Genomic DNA, 21735 nt, shown 5'->3' with positions numbered 1-21735 from the left:
CATATTTTTCTTATGTTATCTAAATATAAAGGCATGAGCCACGGGTGTTAAATAAAGAGAAAAGCTTTACCTGGAGCCTCTTCTAAGCCATCAGAAAGAGCTGCTTCTAAAGTGCCTGCAATTTCTCTAAATCTAAAAGAACAACAAAATATGTTTTGTGAAACCCCGGTGAAAGTAAGGTTAGTAAATTAACATCTGGCAATTTAGTGATGCAAGCTATCAATCTAATCCTATCAATTGCATCTCAAATCTGAATGTCACAAGAAGATATTTCTAGTTAATTCATGCCAGCTGTGGAATCACCACTTATAAGTTCAACTTGGTTTCTCTGTGATGATTTCCTAGTATTAGCTAAAGACTGGTTCACTTTTCCAGATGTTTTAACCTTAAGAAATCTTAGTACCTTTATTATCGAAATGGTCAATTCATGGTGCTTTTACTTAATATATATGCTATGCTGCATTTATTTATTTGTTTGTTTATCTATCTCTCTTTCAAAATAAAATATGAAACAATTAAAAGCCAATAAAAAACTAAAATCATGATTAATCTAAATAAATGAACTGGACAAGAGATTCTTTTGACGAGATTCCTCACAGAATCTATCACCCAAAAGCACTCATGCCTATTATTAAATGAATCCTGTGATCAGAAAAGATTAGGAGATGCATGACGCATCACTGTCTGTATGATAAGAGAAAGAGATCCAGATGAGTGGATAAATAGGTTGCATGCAACATAGCTCTTGTTTATATATCTGAATTGCTAGTCAGATAACAAGTGAAAAGGATTTGCAGAAGAGGGAAAATTTCTGGACCTCTGAGGCCTCTTCATAAGATTTAGCACAGATTTTTATAATCTCTCTTGTTTTCATTGTAACTTTCAATCCAACAACTGAGATTTTGTAATCTGGGACCAAATTCAGTATTATTTGAGAGGAGCTAAATTACAATTAGGAATCTTGGAAGAAACGAGGACAACTGCTTCTTAATTATGCCTACAATTCCTTTATACTCTACACCACAGCAGGGGAAAAAACATAGCATAGAAATTCTTTTTAATGACCTACAGTTAGGTCTTTTGACCAAAAAACTTTCCTTTTTCCACTGATTTGCAATGGACACTGGCACAAAGCTCTGCAAATAGTTCTAGGAGGCAGAAATCAATAGTTCATTCCAATACCTTGAACACTTTTGTTTAAAAAGAATGATAAACTTTTAAGAAGACTTTTTCAATCAGGCTTGTTTCAGAAAATAACTTAAGTGTTGGCAGTATGTAAAATCTTATTTCTGTTTAACTGAACTCATTGTAATTTCCACCAATTTTTCTGGAGGAATGCCACAGACTGCAAAACTAAAATCACACAAAAATGAAAAGTTTCAATAAAATTAATCAAGAGGTTTTATTACACAGTGTTGCAGTTTAGACTGAATAATTTAAAATCTTCTTTTCCATGCTATAGCTTCATTTTCACTTCTAAACCAAGTTGTCACAGACTACAAAAATCCTAGTCATCTAATGTTTAATTATTTAAACTGATTAATAAAAATTGCATAAACATGGGTAGAAACAAGAGTTCTAAAATAAGAGGCATTTGTAAATTCAGATGACAGATGTTCCAGAACTTTTAGTAGTTTCCCCTTACATTTGGGGGACAAAAGGGAGAAGCTAATTTTTAATGCATCTTTTCACTTGCATATTTTAAAATATTCTTTATATCATCTAAGCATAAAACTAAGACACTGACCTTATTTGAAAATAAACTGACAAATTCCACTTATCATTAAAGCTCTGGTAGGAAGGATGTAACCTCAATCTTTTTACGCTGGCTTGTGAACCACATTGCCGTTCAAACTTCCTTATAAAATCCATACTTATGTTGTATTTCTGAAGACAAAAAGCATGCATTAAGCTGTGTGTCAAATTTCTTTACAGGAGAACTGGCATCATTTACTTTTCTACACATCACTTTTATCTCATTTTGAAGACTATGAAACTAGAAACAATGTCCTATTAGCAATGGAGATGTTTACATGAAGAGAGAATAATATACTAATTATTTTGATTACATTTACATAAAACTGCACTGAATCAGAATGTTACAAGTCTCCTATGGTTTGTTCACCATACCCCAGTTCATATTACAAAGTACGAACATTTTTTTTACGACAGTATTCATCTATATAAATGAAGAACATAAGTTAGTTGCAATTGAACAAACTATGTTAAATATATAGTAGTTAAGTCTAACAGTCTGTATCCCTTGGTTCATCATTGCAAACTGTGGTGAATATATAAATTTAAAATTACCTCATGAAATAAATCTGGGTTTCCAGGATTAAACATAGACGGCAATTTAATTTCTAAACCACGAACAATTTCTGGCCATACAGAATTTACCAAGAAATCATATCCAGGAACCGTATTCCCTCTTTCACTGCAAGATTAAATCAATATTCCTGCTATAAATAGCTCTAATAAAAAATCAGAATTTACAAAGAGTATTGCATACGTTGCAAGACATTTTTAGAAACAGATTTCTTGAACACTGTGGATTTCCAGCAATTGTAAAATGCATTGGATTCTAACACTATGAATATTTTTATTTTATTTTTTAATATTTTTTTTACAAATATACCTTTGCAAAGAGGTGGCATTTGAGCATAGGGGCCATAGGAACCACCTGAGTATAATACGTAGGCATTTTATAACATATATTAATATATAGCACAGTGGCAACTTGGTTACATTGTAGTCCACACTGTTTTATTGCAAATGTAAAGGAACATTACTAAGTTATTTTTCTGAAATTTGTTCCAGATGCATAAAGAAGAAAGCATGCCAATACATTTCTGGAACCTAAATAAAAACTATTATGAGCAATATCACTGCAAATTGAAGCCAAAGAATGCTTCTAGATAGGCAGTTCTTAATGTTATCCTTTCATTCTCTTCCAATGAAAATGAAATGTGGGACTGCAGTTGAATTACTGCAGTGCCAGTGGCATTGTGCTTTGTGTGTGTGCTCATATCCTGTCCATATCCAGAGACTTTCTCCATGCTCTCCATCTGTAACACTTTTTATCCAAGTCCAACTTAGTTTCTAGAATTGAACTGTGAAAATTGGGATGACAACAGGTGATGCAACAAGGATGTAATTTCCTTTCAAACAAGCCCCCCTTTTAATGTTAAATGTTCATGTTATTAAAGCCTCCAGCACTTTATGTGTGAATGCAGGACACATCTCAACAGATGCCTGGCTTCTCCAGTTACAGTTACATTTACAGTGGCCTTGAGAATGATACAAGAAACTTTTTCTTCCTCCCAGAATTCCAATTTCTAAAGTTGTGTAAAATCAAATAATAGATTTAAATACATTATGTAGTTGCTAGTAATCTCTAAGCAATCTAAAGAAAATAAAATCACTGTAGTTCTAGCTTATCACACAATAAATATTAACAATTTTTAAATGAACATAAAAGACTAAACTGCTGGATGTATTAAGAAACTTAAGTATTAGCAAAATATAAAATCATATGAAGAACATCACACCAAATAATTTGAAATGTATTTCTGTAGTCCATTTAGGTAAATTTTAAACATCAATAATTATGACTGCTGCATTAACAATCACAATTAATAATTATAATTAATAATTACAATTAGAGAGCCAGTTTGGTCTAGTGGTTAAGGCACAGCCTAGAAAGTAGGAGACTCTGAGTTCAAATCCCGCCTTAGCTATGGAAGCTAGCTGAGTGATTTTGGGCCAGTAACTGTCCCTCAGCCCAACTTACCTTACCTTATTGTTGTAGGAAAAATGGGAGGAAGAACATAAGTTAGATATATTTACCACCTTTGTTATTAGAAAAAATAATAAAGGTGGATAAACAAACAAACAAATATTAAACATTCTGTTAACCAATGAATTTAGGAGCCTTGAATTCATTTTATTTCACTATGAATTAAGAATGTATTCTATTAGACTGTAATAAACATATAGTTGAATTAGAAACTTATTGTATATCATAGCTGTTACTGTTATTGTATATGCAATTTTGAAAATCATTTTAAAACTGTTAGAACCTGCCTTGAAAACTTAAAGATCATTTTACAAATTGTAGAAAGAAACAAACTATCTTCCAGCCTATATATTCTTTAATGTAACTATCACCCATTTTTCATAATATGTGATAAATTTAATACATTAGCTTGGCTATATCTCTTGAGGTGATTTTGGCCCTCATAAACAAACCAGAAAACATGAAACAAGTGGAGTTATAGCTTTTCATGGTCCTGCCTAGGAATACCATAATTCTCTGCCACATTCACATACATAAATACTACGTTGAAATTAAAATATGTCCAATAGTAACTATCCAAACCACAATGAAAATATATTAAATTAAAGCCCTACATCTCTCAGCAATATTATTTTTGGGGATAACATTCTGAAAAATTGGTGAGAAAAACTGATTGCAGAATACTTCTTAAAAGTTAGAAATGAATCCTATGTGAAAAACTTGAAAGTAGGACTGAAAAAAAAAATCATTATGCCAAGTAAAGTAAGGATAAGACTTGATTTTCAAGATGACATATAACTAATGTGATTTTTCGCATGATTAATCACAAATATAAAGTATTAGTCATGGTAAAGTGAGTGAGAACAGAATATTGACACTATTTTTTCTTAGTCATTAAAATGAGCTACATTGCAAAAAAATACAGTCAGCAGGTTACAAGATATCTATTTATTACTGAAGATAATGAATACTAAAGATCTCTCCATAGCCATCAGAGCCGCTGTTCATATGATTTAAAGACTGTTTACCAGAAATTAACAGAAATCTGTTAACAAAATTTAACAACAAAAAAAGAAATTTGAATTACCTTGAAATACCTCCTCCTGTTACCTCACGCAAGAGACGGCAATGGAGAGGAACAAACTCCAGCAATTTTGAATACATCGTCTGGAGACCATTTGGATGAGACTGAACATACTGTTCTACAATCACCTATGAAAAAGCCTCAATGTCAAACCTCAAACTAAAGTTCAGATTTTTTTTTAAAAAAAGACACTTTGTCCCCATCCCTGTATTTATACAGCATGCTCAATTATGTTAATTTCATGGGAGGAGGATAGTGGTTAATTCAGCCTAAAACATTTATGTGTAATTTTTAATACACATAACAAAATTAACTTTAATTTGGATTAAAGTTTTAAAATTAACAGCCTTCTTTTATCACTGGTAACCTCAATTCTATCAAGTAATAATCGTACTACTTTCTGCTCTAGCTTTTGGAAAATCAGTTGGAAGGGCCATTGAGTAGAGTTGGGAGAGCCACTGAGTCCAAATCCCTGCTCAGTGCAGAAATCCAAATTAAAGTATCCTTAACATATATCCATCTCCAATTTCTGTCCATCCAGTCTCTGCTTTAATACTTGCATAAAAAAGGAATTCACTCTTTTCCTCCTTTTGAAAAAAACAAGAATCTCAGATATGGATAGTATCTGTTCTTCCATCAGTCCCCTCTAGCATCACTTACCTCATCTATATATGGCTTCACAAGGACTTCGCCAACTAATGCCTCGGCATCCCGCGTTTTATCTATTGTTGCATAGGTACGTAGGCAATGTCGTATTATGTCGATGTTAGAAGTCTGAAGTCCTTCTAATAGCAGTCCTTCTAGAGATTGCTGCAGTGTTGCTGTTATGCCAACTATACGCTATGATTTTCAAAATAGAATGAGGATAATTGTTAACTGTATTGGAAAAATGAATGAGATTCATTAATACTGTTAATTTATTTAAATACATATTATTCTCAAGAATAATATAATTAGTATCAGATTAAACAAACTGATTATCAGTCATGGTTTGCTGACTAACAGTCCATTGAGGTTTAAGTGACAAAGCATTTGTTAGTTTTTAAGGCATCATGAGACTTTATTGTTCCTATTACTGCAAGCAAGAGAATAATATAGCAACAGAAAAGGAAACAAAGATTCCATTTAATTAATATTCAAATCTAAACGTTACCATAAATACAAACAATTATTTTTTAAGACGCATTTCTTCAGTACTTGAAGCATATACTTATTGAAATACATTGTATTTAATAACTGAGTAATGGATTGCTTTTCATTAATTTAAAGTTAAATGTAAACTGAATAAATACTGTACATTCCCTTGACTTTCTCTAGGTCACAGGAGTTTTAACAACCAATATATTTTATATTTTTCAGTTTTGTTTTGATCTCAAATAAGCCCCAAAGACCACATATTCACTTGGATGGCATCATGTAACTCAAATCTATTTAAAGCTGATTAGTAAAAAGATAAATAGAAAGCAATAAAATAGAAAGCAATGTTGCTAGGGTATTTTTTGGGGGGGGGGGGCGGGGCAGGTTTAAACAAGTCAACATACTTACTGGTTTCAGTTTATCTAAAAGGGGCATTCCTTTGCTTTGTACTGCATGAAATTGCAACTGGTTGAATTCGGTAGCGATCCTCTCTAAAATCTGTCCGGTCAGAAGTGGACTTGAATTGACACACAGAAAGACATAACTTCAGAATAGAAAACAGTTCATAATTTATTTTCTCCATTTCTCTCTTTCCCTGTGTTTAAGAATACATATAAATATGTAGAAGGACTTGCTGAAATCTGTTCTGAATTATGAGCACTAAATTTAGCATGACCAATAGATCCCATATGGAGGCTCTGCAACTGGAAAGAAATAGCTTTGAATTTTAATGGCTGAAATTACTAGAGGAGAGAACAGACCTAAATCACACGATTACAGTGGCCCAAGGCCCACACCTTTATTTCCCCTTACAGAAATAAATGAGTGACAGTCTTTCATTTACCTAGAGAAATAATTCCTTAAGCCACTTTTAGTAACAGGGAACATGTGAATTATATAGTGTACCTGTGGCTGATAGTATGCATCTTAATTAGTTTTAGAAGAACTTCTTTTTTAAACACTAGTTTTCCCTCAGAGTAAAGAAAAAAGCCTTGTCTTAAAAGGCATACACAATATCATCACACATGGAAGACTTATATAAATTTCAGAAAGACTATAACGAATATATATACCAATATAAAAACACCCAAATTATATTAAATTAAATCATTAAATTGGTTGATATGCATACAGCAGTAATAGCAATTCAGGGAAAACATTCTGACTATGGCTGCATTTTTGGCTGCAGTTTTAAGAGATCTATAGTCTCAATATTCAATTAGTTTATTCAAGAACAGCCCTGAGAAAATAAATATATTATCCCATAATGGTCTTTTGGGAAGCAAAGATATGCTCTTCTAAATGTTTAATGGAACTTACTATTTTATCATATAATTATAATTAGACCAATTACACCTTAATGGGAAACATATACAAAGAAAAACAAACTGGTGAATGAAAATAAAATTTAATTGTCATACCTGCTTACTTCTAATGATGTTTCTTTTGAATTTTGGGAGTGTAGAATTTTCTCTATCTTCTCAACTGATTTAATAACTTGAATAAGTCTCAAGACACACATCTAATTTTTAAAAAAGCAAATAACTGTTTTTAAGGTTGATTCTGATCTGCCTTTAAACCTAAAATAGTCTGGCTCTGCTATATCAAGTTTCTCTGACTATTGCCTACATAACATTTCTGAATGGAGCAAAAAGTATGTCGAAGTGAACTGAGAGAATGAAAAAGGATTAAATTTCAAAGTAATGTATAAGAGTGGAGTGAATGAATCAAGAGGAAGGAGAAAACTGAGAAATTTGTAACTGGAGGGAATTGATGAAATTTTTAAAGAGAGAAGCAAGACCTTAAAGAATAAAAGAGAATGCATGAAGCAGTGTATGGCTATGTTGGAAGCAAAGGACAGACAGGTATAGAGAATGGAATTGGGGAGAAACAGATGTAGTTCTTATTTCGTATCTTTACTTTCCTAGGCTAATTACCATATTTCTTATTCTATGTTTCCACTTTGCCTACCCCAAAAGGAAATAACATAATGTGATGCATATACAAATGAAAATATAAGTTCCCTAAAGAACATGTTTGAATGCATACTATACATTACAAATGGGAAATATAAACTATATCAGAAATAACAATCTTTGGGTTTTCTAATAAGGTAAACCTGGAACTAGAATTAGCTAACTTTTCATTTTGCTGTCTTAAAGGTTAGCACAAATAACTAGCATGAGCAGAAAAGACTCTGAGCAGCCACCTACCAACCTACAATAAGATCAAAAATAGTTAGTTAGTTAGTTAGTAAATAAATAAATAAATCAATCTACAAAAAACTTTGTGCTAGAGAAATAATCAAACACAAAACACATGTGCATCACAGGAGAGATTTCCATTTATAGCAATTTTCTATTCAAATCCTGAAACAGCCAAGTTTCACTGGACTTTCAAAAAACCAATATGGTTTAGTGATTAGATTTCAAAAGACAGATATATTTATTTTCACCTATTTATGTTGCTCTTTGATGTACAAATGCAATCAAGTACCTTTTTTTTCCTGATATCTTCTTGTTTAGACAAACGGTCATCAATTGCACGTATTTCTTCGCTAACACAAGACTTAAGGCTCTATGGAACATCAACAAAAGTGTAAGCTTCGTAATGTTTGTTTAATCAAACAACAAAACATGCAGCTATTAACACAATACATTTTGCAAATTGACAGCATCTTAAGTAAAAGCCAAGAAATTTCAGCCAAAAAAGTGTCCAAGCAGTCCTTCAACTATACAATCTCATGGCATTTTGTAGAATAAGAATTGTTCCAGTGTCAACAAATTACATCAGTTATCTTTGTGCATGACTGGTTCATATTCATTCCAACAATTTCATTTCATTTCAATCATTTCAATTTTTGAGGTCATCCAATTATTCCTGCATGACTTCCTGGGTCTTAATAATAGCTCCTACTTTTAGTTTCAAACAAACTAAAGCTAAAAATTATTAAGCAAGGCTTACTTTCTTAGACTTATTTTTAATTGACTGTGTTAGCATTCTTATCCACATTGTTGAATTCTCAAAACACAAAAGTCTTAACTTATACATCTAAGAATAAAATAAACCAAAAGGAAATAGAGTATTTCGCTTTCTAAAACCTAGTCTTTTTAATGGTCAGATCATAAATACTATATCTGCAATGGAACACTGAGCACAATTATTATTCACACTGGCTCCCTTAATAGACCTACCTACCCAGATTCACTTCAAAGAAAATTAAAAATGAAACATCATTTGATAGCATTTTGAATCCCATTGCGATTGTTTTGTGTAGAGTTGGGTGGCCTTACATATGTAATAAACACTTAATTTACACCATGGTTTTTTCTTAACAAACTGGAAGAAAGTGGGCTAGATGGAAATATTGCCAGATTCACAGCTGGCTGAACAACAGTAACCAACACATGATCCTTAGTGTCCACATGGAAGGAGATATGAAGCAAAGTAGCTCAGGTTCTGTCTGGGACTCAATACTGTTCGATATCTTCATAAATGACTTAGATGAGGGAATAGAAGGCATGCTCATAAAATACCCAGATGACATAAAGCTTGGGGGGATTGCTAATACCACCAAGAATCAGCCTGATTTTCGGTGATATTAGCAATTCCCCCAAGCTTTGTGTCTTCTGAATATTTTATGAGCATGCTGATTATGATGTCTGATTTTATGAGCATGCTGATTTATGATGTATTATATCAAGAATCTTGATAAATGTGAACATTGGACCCTATTCAACAAAATGTTGTTCAGTGTCAGGATATGTAAAATTCTGCACATAGCCAGGAAAAACAAAATGCATACGTACAAGATAGGAGGTGCCTGGCTTAGCTACAGTTCTTGTAACAAAGTCTGGGAGTTTAGTAGATCACAAATTAAGTCTTTTTAGAAAAGATAGAGAAAATTCAGTTGGTTTTTTTTTAGCCTTTCTCCTGGAGTAAACAGGTGTTCAACAAAAATACAATGTGTGGGACTATAGTTAAAATTGCTTAATTAAAAAAATACAAAGTAAGTCTCAGGTATTAGAAATCATTTGCTGAGCTCTCAATCCAGTTATTTTAACTTGGGGGAAAAATCTCATCATATATAGTATGCCTACCATAACATCCCAAAGAACTGATTATTTGCTCTTCTTATTCAATGTAAGACAAAGTTTGATTTAGGCACTTTTAAATTTCAGCTCAGCAGAAAAAGATAATTTGAACAGACCTACGTGCTAATGAAATATAATACCATGCAGACATCCACAAAAGTATTATGAGTAGATGTGTGTTTAATATGTCTTGAATTAAGTATTGATTTACAAATCCAATTGTCTATTCTTCGAGAAAAAAAGTATTTAATCAGATACATAACTTTGGAAAATTTAGCTTTTAATGAATAATAGCTGGTTGGTCTCCTGGCCCTGGCAAGATACCATTATATCATAAATTCTAGTCCTGGATTACAGATAAATGCTGGTTCAGTGACTTTGGGCCAGTCAGTCACCTCACAGGAAAGGTGGTGGGGAAAACAGAAAAAGGAAGGAGTATTAGCTATGTTGATTATTATGGTTTGAATCACAACAACTATTATGATTTTAATTGTAAGCCACCCAGAGTCACTTTGCAAAGTAAGACAGGTGGCATGTAAGACAGGTGGCATATAAATAGGCTCAAGCTCAACCCTTCCAAGACTGAGTGGCTGTGGCTTCCGGTGTTCCAGTATAGTCAGCTGATGCCATCGCTGACTATTGGGGGTGAATCTCTGCCCCCCACAGAGAGGGCTCGCAATCTGGGCGTCCTCCTGGACTCACGGCTGTCTTTAGAAGAGCACATGATGGCCGTAGCCAGGGGGGCTTTTTATCAGGTTCACCTGATCCGCCAGTTGCATCCCTTTCTGGACCGGGATGCCTTGCACACAGTCACTCATGCCCTTGTCACCTCCCATCTGGACTACTGTAATGCTCTCTACATGGGGCTCCCCTTGAAGAGCACTCGGCTCCAACTGGTCCAGAATGCGGCCGCGCGGGTGGTTATGGGCGCACCTCGTTACGCCCATGTAACACCTCTCCTGCGCGAGCTGCACTGGCTCCCAGTGGTCTTCTGAGTGCAATTCAAGGTGTTGGTTACCACCTTTAAAGCGCTCCATGGCATAGGACCAGGATATCTACGGGACCGCCTTCTGCCATCAACAGCCTCCTACCGACCAGTTCGCTCCCACAGAGAGGGACTCCTCAGGGTGCCATCGGCCAAGTTATGCCAGCTGGCGACACCCAGGAGAGCCTTCTCTGTCAGAGCCCCTGCCCTTTGGAATGAATTGCCCCCGGATATTCGTAACATCTCTGATCCCTGGGTCTTTCACTGTGCCCTCAAGACCCTACTGTTCCGACAGGTGGGGCTGTCTAATTGAATGATTTTAAATTGGGTTCTAACTTTGGGTTTTAAAATTCGGCCAAAACTATTTAATGATTTTAATTAATTTTAACTATGATATTGTATATTTATGTTTTAATTTTGGCTGTACACCGCCCCGAGTCCTTCGGGAGGAGGGCGGTATATAAATAAAATTATTATTATTATTATTATTATTATTATTATTATTATTATTATTATTATTATTATTATTATTATTATTATTATATAAATAAACAGACAAATAAATAGTTGATCACCTAACATTATTTATAAAAATAATAAAGGTGGGATATAAATAGATAAATACATAATAACTATAATTAAACGCTGTTCTATTATTTTCAGGGTTTTTCTCACCATCCAGAGATGTTCTTAAAATATTTAACCTTTTGCTCCAAATAGATATTTCCCCCCCCCCCCAAAAAAAATTGTCCATAAAGCTTTATTTACAAGATTACGAAATATCCATGAGGCAGCTATGGCCTATACATGAGAAAATATGTCAGAACATACCATAACTTCTTCTCGCAACTGTCCCAAAGGCACTGAAAGCTGATTAAGGGCTTTGTCCATGCCAACCTAAAGAAATTCCCAAAACATATTACTATCAATGAACAGTTAAAAAAAAAAAATCAAAGGTATTTTTTTAGGTATGTATTTCTTCTTTTTTGTCTCACTTCTTTACTGATATTTTCTACCGTTATTGGTGTTTTACTGTTTTCTAAATTTAATTTTTTAATGTTAAAACTAAGCATAAACATTGGGCATGTAATACTGATTCTGTATTCAATTTCTACTGAGAACAAATGTTTAAAAATGTATCTAAAGTCCACTTTTCTTCTTTATACAATATTTCTAGGGATTGTCCATTTTAGTCCTAACACCAGCACTAGCTTTATTACATAACCAGTTTTCATAGAAGGATGATTGGGGGGGGGGGGGGGAGTCAAGAGATAAAACACATGTGTTGCCAAGTCATGTAAACTACTTACATACAATATAAAAGGGTAGAGTTTGTATTTTGATATCACACCAGAGGTGGGTTTCAGCAGGTTCTGACCAATTTTGGAGAACCGGTAGCGGAATTTTTTTTTTTTTATTTATTGAAAAAGTTTTCAATTACAAATTTTTCCCCCTTTTTTCCCCCCCTCCTCCCTAACCCTCCCTCACCACCCCATCCCCCCTGTGACTTCTTCAAAATAAAAACCTAATACATAACAGATTATATAATATTTTACCATCCCCTTACTCCCCCCTCCAAATACTGACCCTTACTTCTAGTGATATTATTATTATTACTTCCCCCTCTTACCAAACACTTCAAAATAACATTCCATTATAACACTATATGATAACTTCTGATTTAACACAGTAATATTATTATAACTCCCAATTTATCGATAGTCTGCCCTTTTTCCCCCCCCTTCCCCATACTTATGTCTATATATTAATATAACATTTCAAAACAACCTTCCACTTTAAAACTATATAATAAATCCTACTTTAACATTTAATCTTTTGCGTATATTAATATAACATTTCAAAGCAGCCTTCCCCATGAATTCTAGTTTTACATTTATTCTACTCTATCCATTTCCTCCACTCCCATATATGTCTCTTAAGCATCCCTTTTTTTAATCTATACAATCAATACACTAGCCTGTCTCCACCCACTTTCCTACAAGATTACCATGCACAACAATTCTTAATATCTTTATTCTTCTGCCCATCCTACTAAAAAAATATTCCCTTATATAAACAAAATCAATGACTTTAAACTTATAATCCATATAATATCTTCTGTGATGTCTTTCCACTGGATTGCTGAATTTCCGGTAGCGGAAATTTTGAGTAGTTCGGAGAACCGGTAGTAAAAACTCTGACTGGCCCCACCCCCATCTATTCTCTGCCTCCCAAGTCCCAGCTGATCGGGAGGGAATGGAGATTTTACAGTATCCTTCCCCACCACACCCATCAAGCCACGCCCACAGAACCGGTAGTAAAAAAATTTGAAACCCACCACTGTATCACACCACATTTTTTTTTTTGGTCATTTTGATGTCATTGTGGCTGAGAATGCTTCCATCCTTGGGGAGTTTGTATTTCTTAATCACTTATTTTTTAATACTTTTGCGACATTTTGGCTTTATTATACATATTTGATTTTCTACTGGTAGATATTTCCTATGGTATCATGGCATTTGCATATTTAATTTATGTATGGTACAAATTTTTCAGTGCTTAACTTTTGAAATGAAATACTTACTGACAGAAAAAAAAAACAGACAAAATACCCTGTAGTAAAATGGGCAGCCAATACATTTTATAAATAAATAAATATGCATCTTGGTAGCAAATCAGCAAATTATTCTTTATTTAGGTCACAATCAAATTGCCTGCTCTGGAGAGCGTACGTGCTAAAATGTGCATCTACTATGTACAGCATGCTCTCTTCTCAACAGGGTACATTATCAGACTGCAGGCAGCCTGTTAAATAGCTTGGAACTAGACCAGAAACTCTTAAAGTCATATTGAAACTAATAGCATAACCAGTCACATAACTAACTTAACTACTGTTGATTTAAATTGGACTCCATCATAAATAATTTTTTTTTGCAGTGGCATTTCTTTCTATGGCATATTTAATCTTAGCTGCTTGGGGAATATATAATATAAATGCTATAACTGTGCACTAAACACACATAAGGCAGTCTATCAATTTACCAGGTTGGTAGAGAGATTAACAAAGTCTGCATAATCCTTGTTTATTAATTCAATCATGGCAGTTTTAAGAAGCTTGTAGTATAATTCAAGATCATCACGAAGTTCTTCCAGCTGAACACGTTTTCTGCACTCAGAGACAAAGTGATCAACATCAAAGTCTGGCTGCGAAAGAGTAAAGAATAAAAAAGCATAATTATTGAGAAATGATCTATCATACAAACTAATTCTTTATTTTTTAAAAAAGCAATATTTATTTATTTATGAAATATATAGGTCACCCCAATCTGCTTTGACACTGGGTAGTTTGCATTATAGAGCTATCTATATCTATATCTACATCTATTATATCTATATATCATGAAATGAGAAAGAATGGGAAAACAATTGATTATTTAGAAACAAAAGCATAACACAAAGGGTCCGTTACTGACTCGACTCAAATCGTGGGGAAAGAAGCAGGTTTTAAGGTGAGAGCTATACAAACTTTGAGGGAATCATCCTGCAGAGGGCAGGCATTATGAAAGAGATGATCTGCTTTCTGCATCCCACCAAGTGATAGTTTAACTGATATGCTTATGAAACTTCCTGAAGAGATAATGAACTGATAATCTTGATGCCCTTTTCAAAGTTGTCCTGCTGAAGAACAGGGTGGAGCCATAAATAAACTTTTGTTTTGAGTTTATTCTAGGTTGTTTGGGGTTCGTTTTAATAAGAGAAAAAATTACATATGACAATTTGGGAAGAGTGTAGGGAGGCATTTGATCCTCATTCTAAGGAAGCAATGGAGGGGCTCTGTATTCAGAGATCAGTGTACGCTCTTAACCTTTCTGCGGGTATAGCAAGGACTTCAACACTAAGTATATCCATGTTGTGTAACCATTGTTGTTGGTCTTGCCTGGGGATATAAAATTTGGCTTGATTGGAAAAAATAAAATCTAAAATCAACAAGTGGAGCTAAATGATAGGGAGATTTTAGGTGTTACCGTTTTCCCCAAAATAAGACATCCCCTGATAATAAGCCCAATCGGGGTTGTGAGCGCATGGCAATAAGGCTGAGCGCTTATTTCAGGGTTGGAAAAAAATATAAGACAGGGACTTATTTTCGGGGAAACATGGTAGTATTGTCTTTCTTGCTTTCCAAACTAGAGAATTCAATACCACAATATATAATGATGACCACCAATCTGGGCAGTCTTCAAAGAAAACTATCGAGGTTGATTCTGAATATCAAGAATATCGCCCATTTGGCCTTCACACAGGCATCTATTTAGTCACTCTTAGAATACATTCCAATTCCTTTCCAGGTGCAATTCAAGGTGGTGGTCATCATCTTTAAAGACCTATTATTGTCAAGCGCAGGAAATCAAGGAATCCAGGCAGTTCAAATGAACATAAAGGTTTATTACAAGCTTAAGCTCACTCCCAGAATCTGAACTACTAATGGTCAAAACAAATTGCTGGTAGGTAAGAATCAGTGGAAATTAAGGTGGACTTAGATCCTTTGTGGGAGCGAAGGGACCCGAGGCTGATGCTGCTGTGTTTGACCCCTCTCTCGGCTCATCCTGGTCCTACACCTATATGGCACAAGGCCAGTTTATCTGCAGGACTGCCTTCCTCTAGGGACTTCTATCCATTCCTACCAGGTCACCTAGGATGGGCCCACTCCTTGTCTCTTCTAAATATTTCCAATTGACGGGAGCTAGGAAGTACACCTTTTCTGCTCTGTGGAATGTTCTGGCCCCTGAACTTTGGCAGGTCTTTATCCTCCTAGCCTTCCATAAAGCTTTGAACAACTGGCTTTCCCCCCAAGCATTGGAATAAGATGACTGCACACACCAGAAGTTTGACTATTCGGAAGTATTTATTGTTTTTCATATGTCAACTCTTATAGATCTAATATGCTTTTGTATGTTGCTTTAAATTTTGATTGGGAGCCTCCCAGACTTGGCTATAAAATGGGTATATAAATGTTTTAAATAAATTTAAATAAGTATTGAATTTAGGTCTAATACAACATCTACTTATGTCTTTACTATTCTTTTCAAGCCAAATGCATTTGTAACAAATTCTGCATCATTCTACCTGGGATGCATATATTCCAAGATCTCAGGATCAGATACAAGTACAGTTAATTAGGAAAGGAAAGGGCTCCCTGCAGATTTTATTTTGCTAGTCGTTACTGACTATCAGGGGAAGCGGTCATCTCTATTTCGAGGCCATGAGCCAGAGCTGTCCAAAGACATTTCCACAGTCAGGTCAGCATGACATGGCAGAGTGCTGTTTTCTCCCCACCAAAGTGGCAAGTATTTATCTACTTGCGTTTGCATGCTTTCGAATTGATAGGTGGATAGGAGCTAGGCAAAGACAGTCGCTCACTCTGTCGCACGATGCTCAGGTCTCAAACCTAGGCTGTCGGCTTTTCACCTGACAAACTCAGCATCTTAATCACTGAGCTCTCACACCACCCTATACAACAAGCAAGCATTCCAATGATTAAGAGAAGGATACAGAGTTGTATGTAATAACTAGTGAACCAAATATTTGAATAGCTAGGCACTGATATAATTTCAAGTTCAATTTGTCTTCCATTTTCTCCATATGTACACACGATATTTATTTATTGAATTTATTGGCCGCCCATCTTAACACAGGATAACTCTGGGCGACTATTTGAATAATCTTATTCAAACTATCATGGCGTCCCTCAAAGATTCATCAACATTATGGAATTCAATCCAGTGACAGAGTTAAAATGTTTTCATGATAATCCACCAAGTCTATAATGTAACCATGTCTTTTCTTCCTTTTGCTTAAAGAAATGAAAATATTAAATAGTCAATTTAATATGGTTTAGAGCAAGGATTCTCTTGGAAGAATCATAAGTAGTATATTTTTTTTTTGAAGGGGACAAATCTGTAACATAGAATTATAAAATCCCTATAGAACTAAAATCTATAAAGAACTACTAAATAAATTATAATCAAGTGGTAAAATACTGTTCTATGTTAACAGACTACACCAACAAAGAATTCAATAATGTGAATAAAGAATTAAATAGACACCAATATAACTACATAATTGCAGAATTTGTTGGGTGTGTTTAACTTTTACACTGTATTCCTAGTGAATTTGACAAGCGACTACACAATATCTAGCATCATTTTACATTACAATAGTATTACAATCAGAAACTAAGTTGAAATGTGAACTTGATAAGTAAAACTAGACAACATTCATCATATAGGAGATATAAGAGATCTTTGCAAAATCCTCTATACAGATCCTCTATAAAATGAGTATAAAGAAGGGCATCTAAAGGAATTGGAAATAATCTAAAATCTGCCATGGTATCTTTCCTACATTTTTCTTTACTACCATATTAAGAACTTAAGTTACATAAATAGAACCAAATGATTAATTCATATAATCATCTTCTCCATTATTCTTAAATCATTACTAAGCTTTGTCATTAGAGCAACTTCCCACAAAATAGCTTAACAATTTTTTCTCTTGAGACTCCCCCCGGGCTCCCCGAAATTGAATATACAATGTGCTGGGCTGTGATAAATCACATGGCAATCAACATTTTACTTGGGCAAGAGAAATTTTGTAATCAAGAACATCTTGTATCATATTATTGACTTAAACTCAGTATATTTAAAATCAATTTGTGATACACTGATATATTCATGGAACTCTGTGTTTTTAGATAACACTTCTTGCCACCTGAGGTTATTTTACTTAGGCCAAAGGTTTGTGAGCTTTTTTGTGAGTTTTGTGAGCTTATGACATCCATCTGCTAAAGATGGATGCTAAAGGCACTCTTAGTTTTTTTGCTCAACAATTTGAACACTGAAATGGAGTTGCAATTGTATCCTTTTGCATGCAAAAAACCCCAGCTCTATCTTTTTTCACTTCAGTAATGGTTATGTGGAAAAGAAGAAATTTCTTGCCCTTATTCTTAAATAACTGGGAGTCAAAAAATCTTGGGAGCCAAGAGATAGCTATTGGATGTTTTATCCCAATGTATATAATTTTTTCTATAGGACCATACATTCTATATAAAAATAACCTGATGCAAGAATCTAGTTTAAGGAATATTCTTATGTTGAGTCAGACCAAAACTCTACTCACTCTTAAAGCTATTGTGATCTAATAGTTAGAATTATTAATTAAATGAACTGGATAACTTTGGACCGATTACTATCTCTTAACATGATTTACCTCACAGGGGGAAAAAAAGGGATATGTGGTAGGAGAGACAAGAATTTATACATATGCCATCTTAACCTTCTGGAATGCAGGCAGAATATATATATTTTAATCTACTATTCTATATCACAGTAGTTAATTTTTAAACATTTAAAGAATTTATATTCCTGCCCAACTCAATACAATTTTGTGAAGCTTACAAGAAATAACCAAGATATAAATAACGATCGCCAATAATATGATTGATTAATCAGATATCTGTAGGAATTTTACACAAAAAAACTTTTATGAAGTTTTATGATGGCCTGGCAATAGTGGAGAGCTTTTACAATACAATGGCTGTATTGAGCTGACACAAGGATGGATTCTGTTGATGATCATGGTTACAGGTAGTCCTCAATTTACAGCCACAATTGAACCCAAAATCTCTGTTGCTGAGACATTTGTTAAGTGAATTTTGCCCCATTTTATGACCTATCACAGTTAAGTGAATCACTGCCATTGTTTAGTTAATGACGCAATTGTTAAGTGAATCTGGCTTCCTCACTGACTTTGCTTGTCAGGATACAAAAGGGGACCCTGGGACATTGCAATATGAGTCAGTTGCCAAGCATTTGAATTTTAATCATGTGACCATGGGGATGCTGCAATGGTCATAAGTGTGAAAAACGGTTGTAAGTCATTTTTTTGAGTGCCACTGTAACTTTGAACAGTCACTAAATGAGGTTTTGTAAGTTGAGGACTACCCGTATTTTTATTTCAAACTGACCACTAGTTTTCTGCTTGTATATTTAATTAGTTTTTACAGGTGGTCCTCACTTACTGACTGCAATTGGGACTCGTAATTATCACTAAGCAACATATTCATAAAGTGAAAAATTCTATGACCATGTCTGGCTTACGACGGCAGTTTTAGCTGGAGTCATTATGCATGACATTCCGTGACCACGACTTGCAACTTCCTGCCAATTTCCCACTGACTTTGCTTGTGGGAAGCCAGCAGAAAATTTTGCAAGTGGTGATCATGTGACCACAGGAGTTGCATCCATTGTGGACATGCTCCAGTTGCCAAATGCTTGAACTGTAATCATGCAACTATAGGGACACTGTGACAGCTGCAACTTTTGAGAAGCAGTTGTATGTCTATTTATTCAGTGCTGCTGAAACTTTATTAAATGGTTAGTAGCAAGGACCATCTGTCACTGGGTTGTTTTTAATCAGTTGTGAACTACCCAGCTCTCCTAGATGAAATACAGGCAGAACTCGACTTACAACATTTCATTTAGGGACTGTTCAAAGTTGCAATGGCACTAAAAAAAGTGACTTATGACCATTTTTCATACTTACGGCCTTTATAGCATCTCCATGATCATGTGATCAAAATTCAGATGCTTCATACTTATGACCATTGCTCTGTCCCAAGGTCATGGGGGCCACCTTTTGCGACCTTTTGACCAGCAAAATCAATGGAGAAGACCACTTCACTTAACAACAGTCTTGCCAACTTATCAATGGCAGTGATTCACTTAACAACGGTGGCAAGAAAACTCGTAAAATGGGACGAAACTCATTTAATGTCTTGCTTAGCAACAGAACAGGGCTCAATTCTCTTTTTATCTAACCATTCATAGAATTTTGTCCAGATTTTATGGTTAGATAAAAGGATAGCCGAGACAAATGTGTAGTGTTAGACTAGAATTATATACATTATTATAGATAAATATGTATAATTGTATAGGAATAAGGTATATGTAGGTATAGATATGTATAATTGTATAGGAATAAGGTATAAATGATTAATATTATACTATGTTTAAATAATGTATAAGGTGTAAGGAACATATTATATCATCATTGGTATATTATGTATTAACTTAAAGTGTTGGAAGATCCACCACTTTAAGAGCCTTGGTGGCGCAGCAGACTAAAGTGCTGTTAAGTAGCACCAGCTGCCTGCAATTACTGCAAGTTCAAATCTCACCAGGCTCAAGGTTGACTCAGCCTTCCATCCTTTCAAGGTAGGTAAAATGAGGACACAGACTGTGGGGGCAATAAGCTTTGTATAAAAAAGAACACCGCTTATGGGGGGGCCGAAAGCCCTACTAAGCAGGTATATACAAAAGTATGAAGGCTATTGCTTAATGCACTGTAAGCCGCCCTGAGTCTCCGGAGAAGGGCGGCATATAAATCGAACCAATCAATCAATCAATCAATCAATAAGATCCTTGAGACCAGTGATGTCATATCTATGTCCAATGTTTTTAATTTTTACTATTTTACTAATTACTAATAAAAAACTTTTTAAAAAATGTTGGCCTCAATTGTGTTGAGGGTTACTTGTAATCAGACATATAAACCAGATAAACAATAACATGCCACCCTTGCCTGTGTCAAGCATACACACAAACACACACACATCAAATCATACATAAGACTACAACACATTAACAAGCCAATTTACATGGGTTTCATAAAAAATAAGAGTCTCTTTGGAGTCTCCCGAGCACTTCGTGGATATTTTTTGACAATATAAAAGTGGTTTTACTCCTCCTGCCTCCTGGATTGTTTTTGATTCCTCAACCCAGTCCGGGTATTCCTTGAGCATTTCTCCCACAAAAATATTAAACCAATTTGGACTCTTGCTTAAACTTTTGAGATCCAAGTCGGGGCTGCTTCCCCCCACCAGACAAAATCCCTGGAGGGAAAACGTCGCCGCCTTTGAAAGCACAACCCACCGGGAGCGCAGGTTTTTCCCTCGACCGAGTGCGGAGCTCTCCGACACACCCACAAAACCCAAATAAAGAGCGCGGCTTCTCTGGCCTTGAAGGAGCAAGGGGAGCCGCTCCCGCCTCTGCCTTTGGAGGAGCTCCGGGTGAAGGCAGGTGCCCGCCTGGACGGGAGCCCCGAGAGAGACTCGGCCTCCGTTGCCCTCCAGCTGCCTCCCCAGCCCAGCGCCGGGGCTTCGGCCCAGCCCTCCTCCGTGTCCCGAATCCTCCCGCCCGCCTCACCTTCATAAATTCATCCTTATCGAAGCACAGGTTGTCGGGTCCCCGCGGCAGATTCATCGCGCCCGACCGCAGCAGCCACGTCCCCGAAACCCGCCTCCTCCTGGGGGACGGACGGCTGGGGGGGGGGGGGGGGACTGACAAACGAGGCACTTCCGCCTGACGACTTCCGGGCTGCCTTTCTCGGGTGCTCAAGGGCGGCCCCTAGAGGTTCCCGGACTCTCTGCAGCCACGGAAGAAACGAAGCAGCCGCCTGAAGTACCCAGGGATCCGACGCCAAGGCGGCTTTTCTCTACGCTGAGGGAGAACTTCGGCCCGCCGTGCAACTCCGAGAGTGGCCAACTTGGAAAGCTTTGCTTCTGTACATGCAGGCGCTT

The 21735-nt window shown here is 35.6% G+C and overlaps 1 protein-coding gene across 1 annotated transcript in view; it reads right to left on the bottom strand.

Moving 5' to 3' along the window:
* Nucleotides 1–21464, bottom strand: part of COG2 (component of oligomeric golgi complex 2) — a 30626-nt gene extending 9162 nt beyond the window's left edge. The window contains exons 1-11 of the mRNA XM_070950995.1: nt 21362–21464; nt 14142–14303; nt 11931–11996; nt 8517–8597; nt 7442–7542; nt 6429–6537; nt 5544–5723; nt 4887–5011; nt 2311–2437; nt 1748–1887; nt 71–132 (exon numbers count right to left, since the gene is read on the bottom strand). Coding sequence (XP_070807096.1) covers nt 71–132; nt 1748–1887; nt 2311–2437; nt 4887–5011; nt 5544–5723; nt 6429–6537; nt 7442–7542; nt 8517–8597; nt 11931–11996; nt 14142–14303; nt 21362–21418 — 1210 coding nt within the window. The 5' untranslated portion in view covers nt 21419–21464. The remainder of the gene's footprint in view (nt 1–70; nt 133–1747; nt 1888–2310; nt 2438–4886; nt 5012–5543; nt 5724–6428; nt 6538–7441; nt 7543–8516; nt 8598–11930; nt 11997–14141; nt 14304–21361) is intronic.
* Between the last annotated feature and the right edge of the window lie 271 nt (nt 21465–21735).

The sequence above is a fragment of the Pituophis catenifer genome, unplaced genomic scaffold, assembly GCF_029215685.1.
Source record: "Pituophis catenifer annectens isolate HBS135680 unplaced genomic scaffold, rPitCat1.0.hap2 SCAF_1, whole genome shotgun sequence".
NCBI classification, from domain to species: domain Eukaryota; kingdom Metazoa; phylum Chordata; class Lepidosauria; order Squamata; family Colubridae; genus Pituophis; species Pituophis catenifer.
This window is presented reverse-complemented; position numbering and strand designations above follow the sequence as displayed.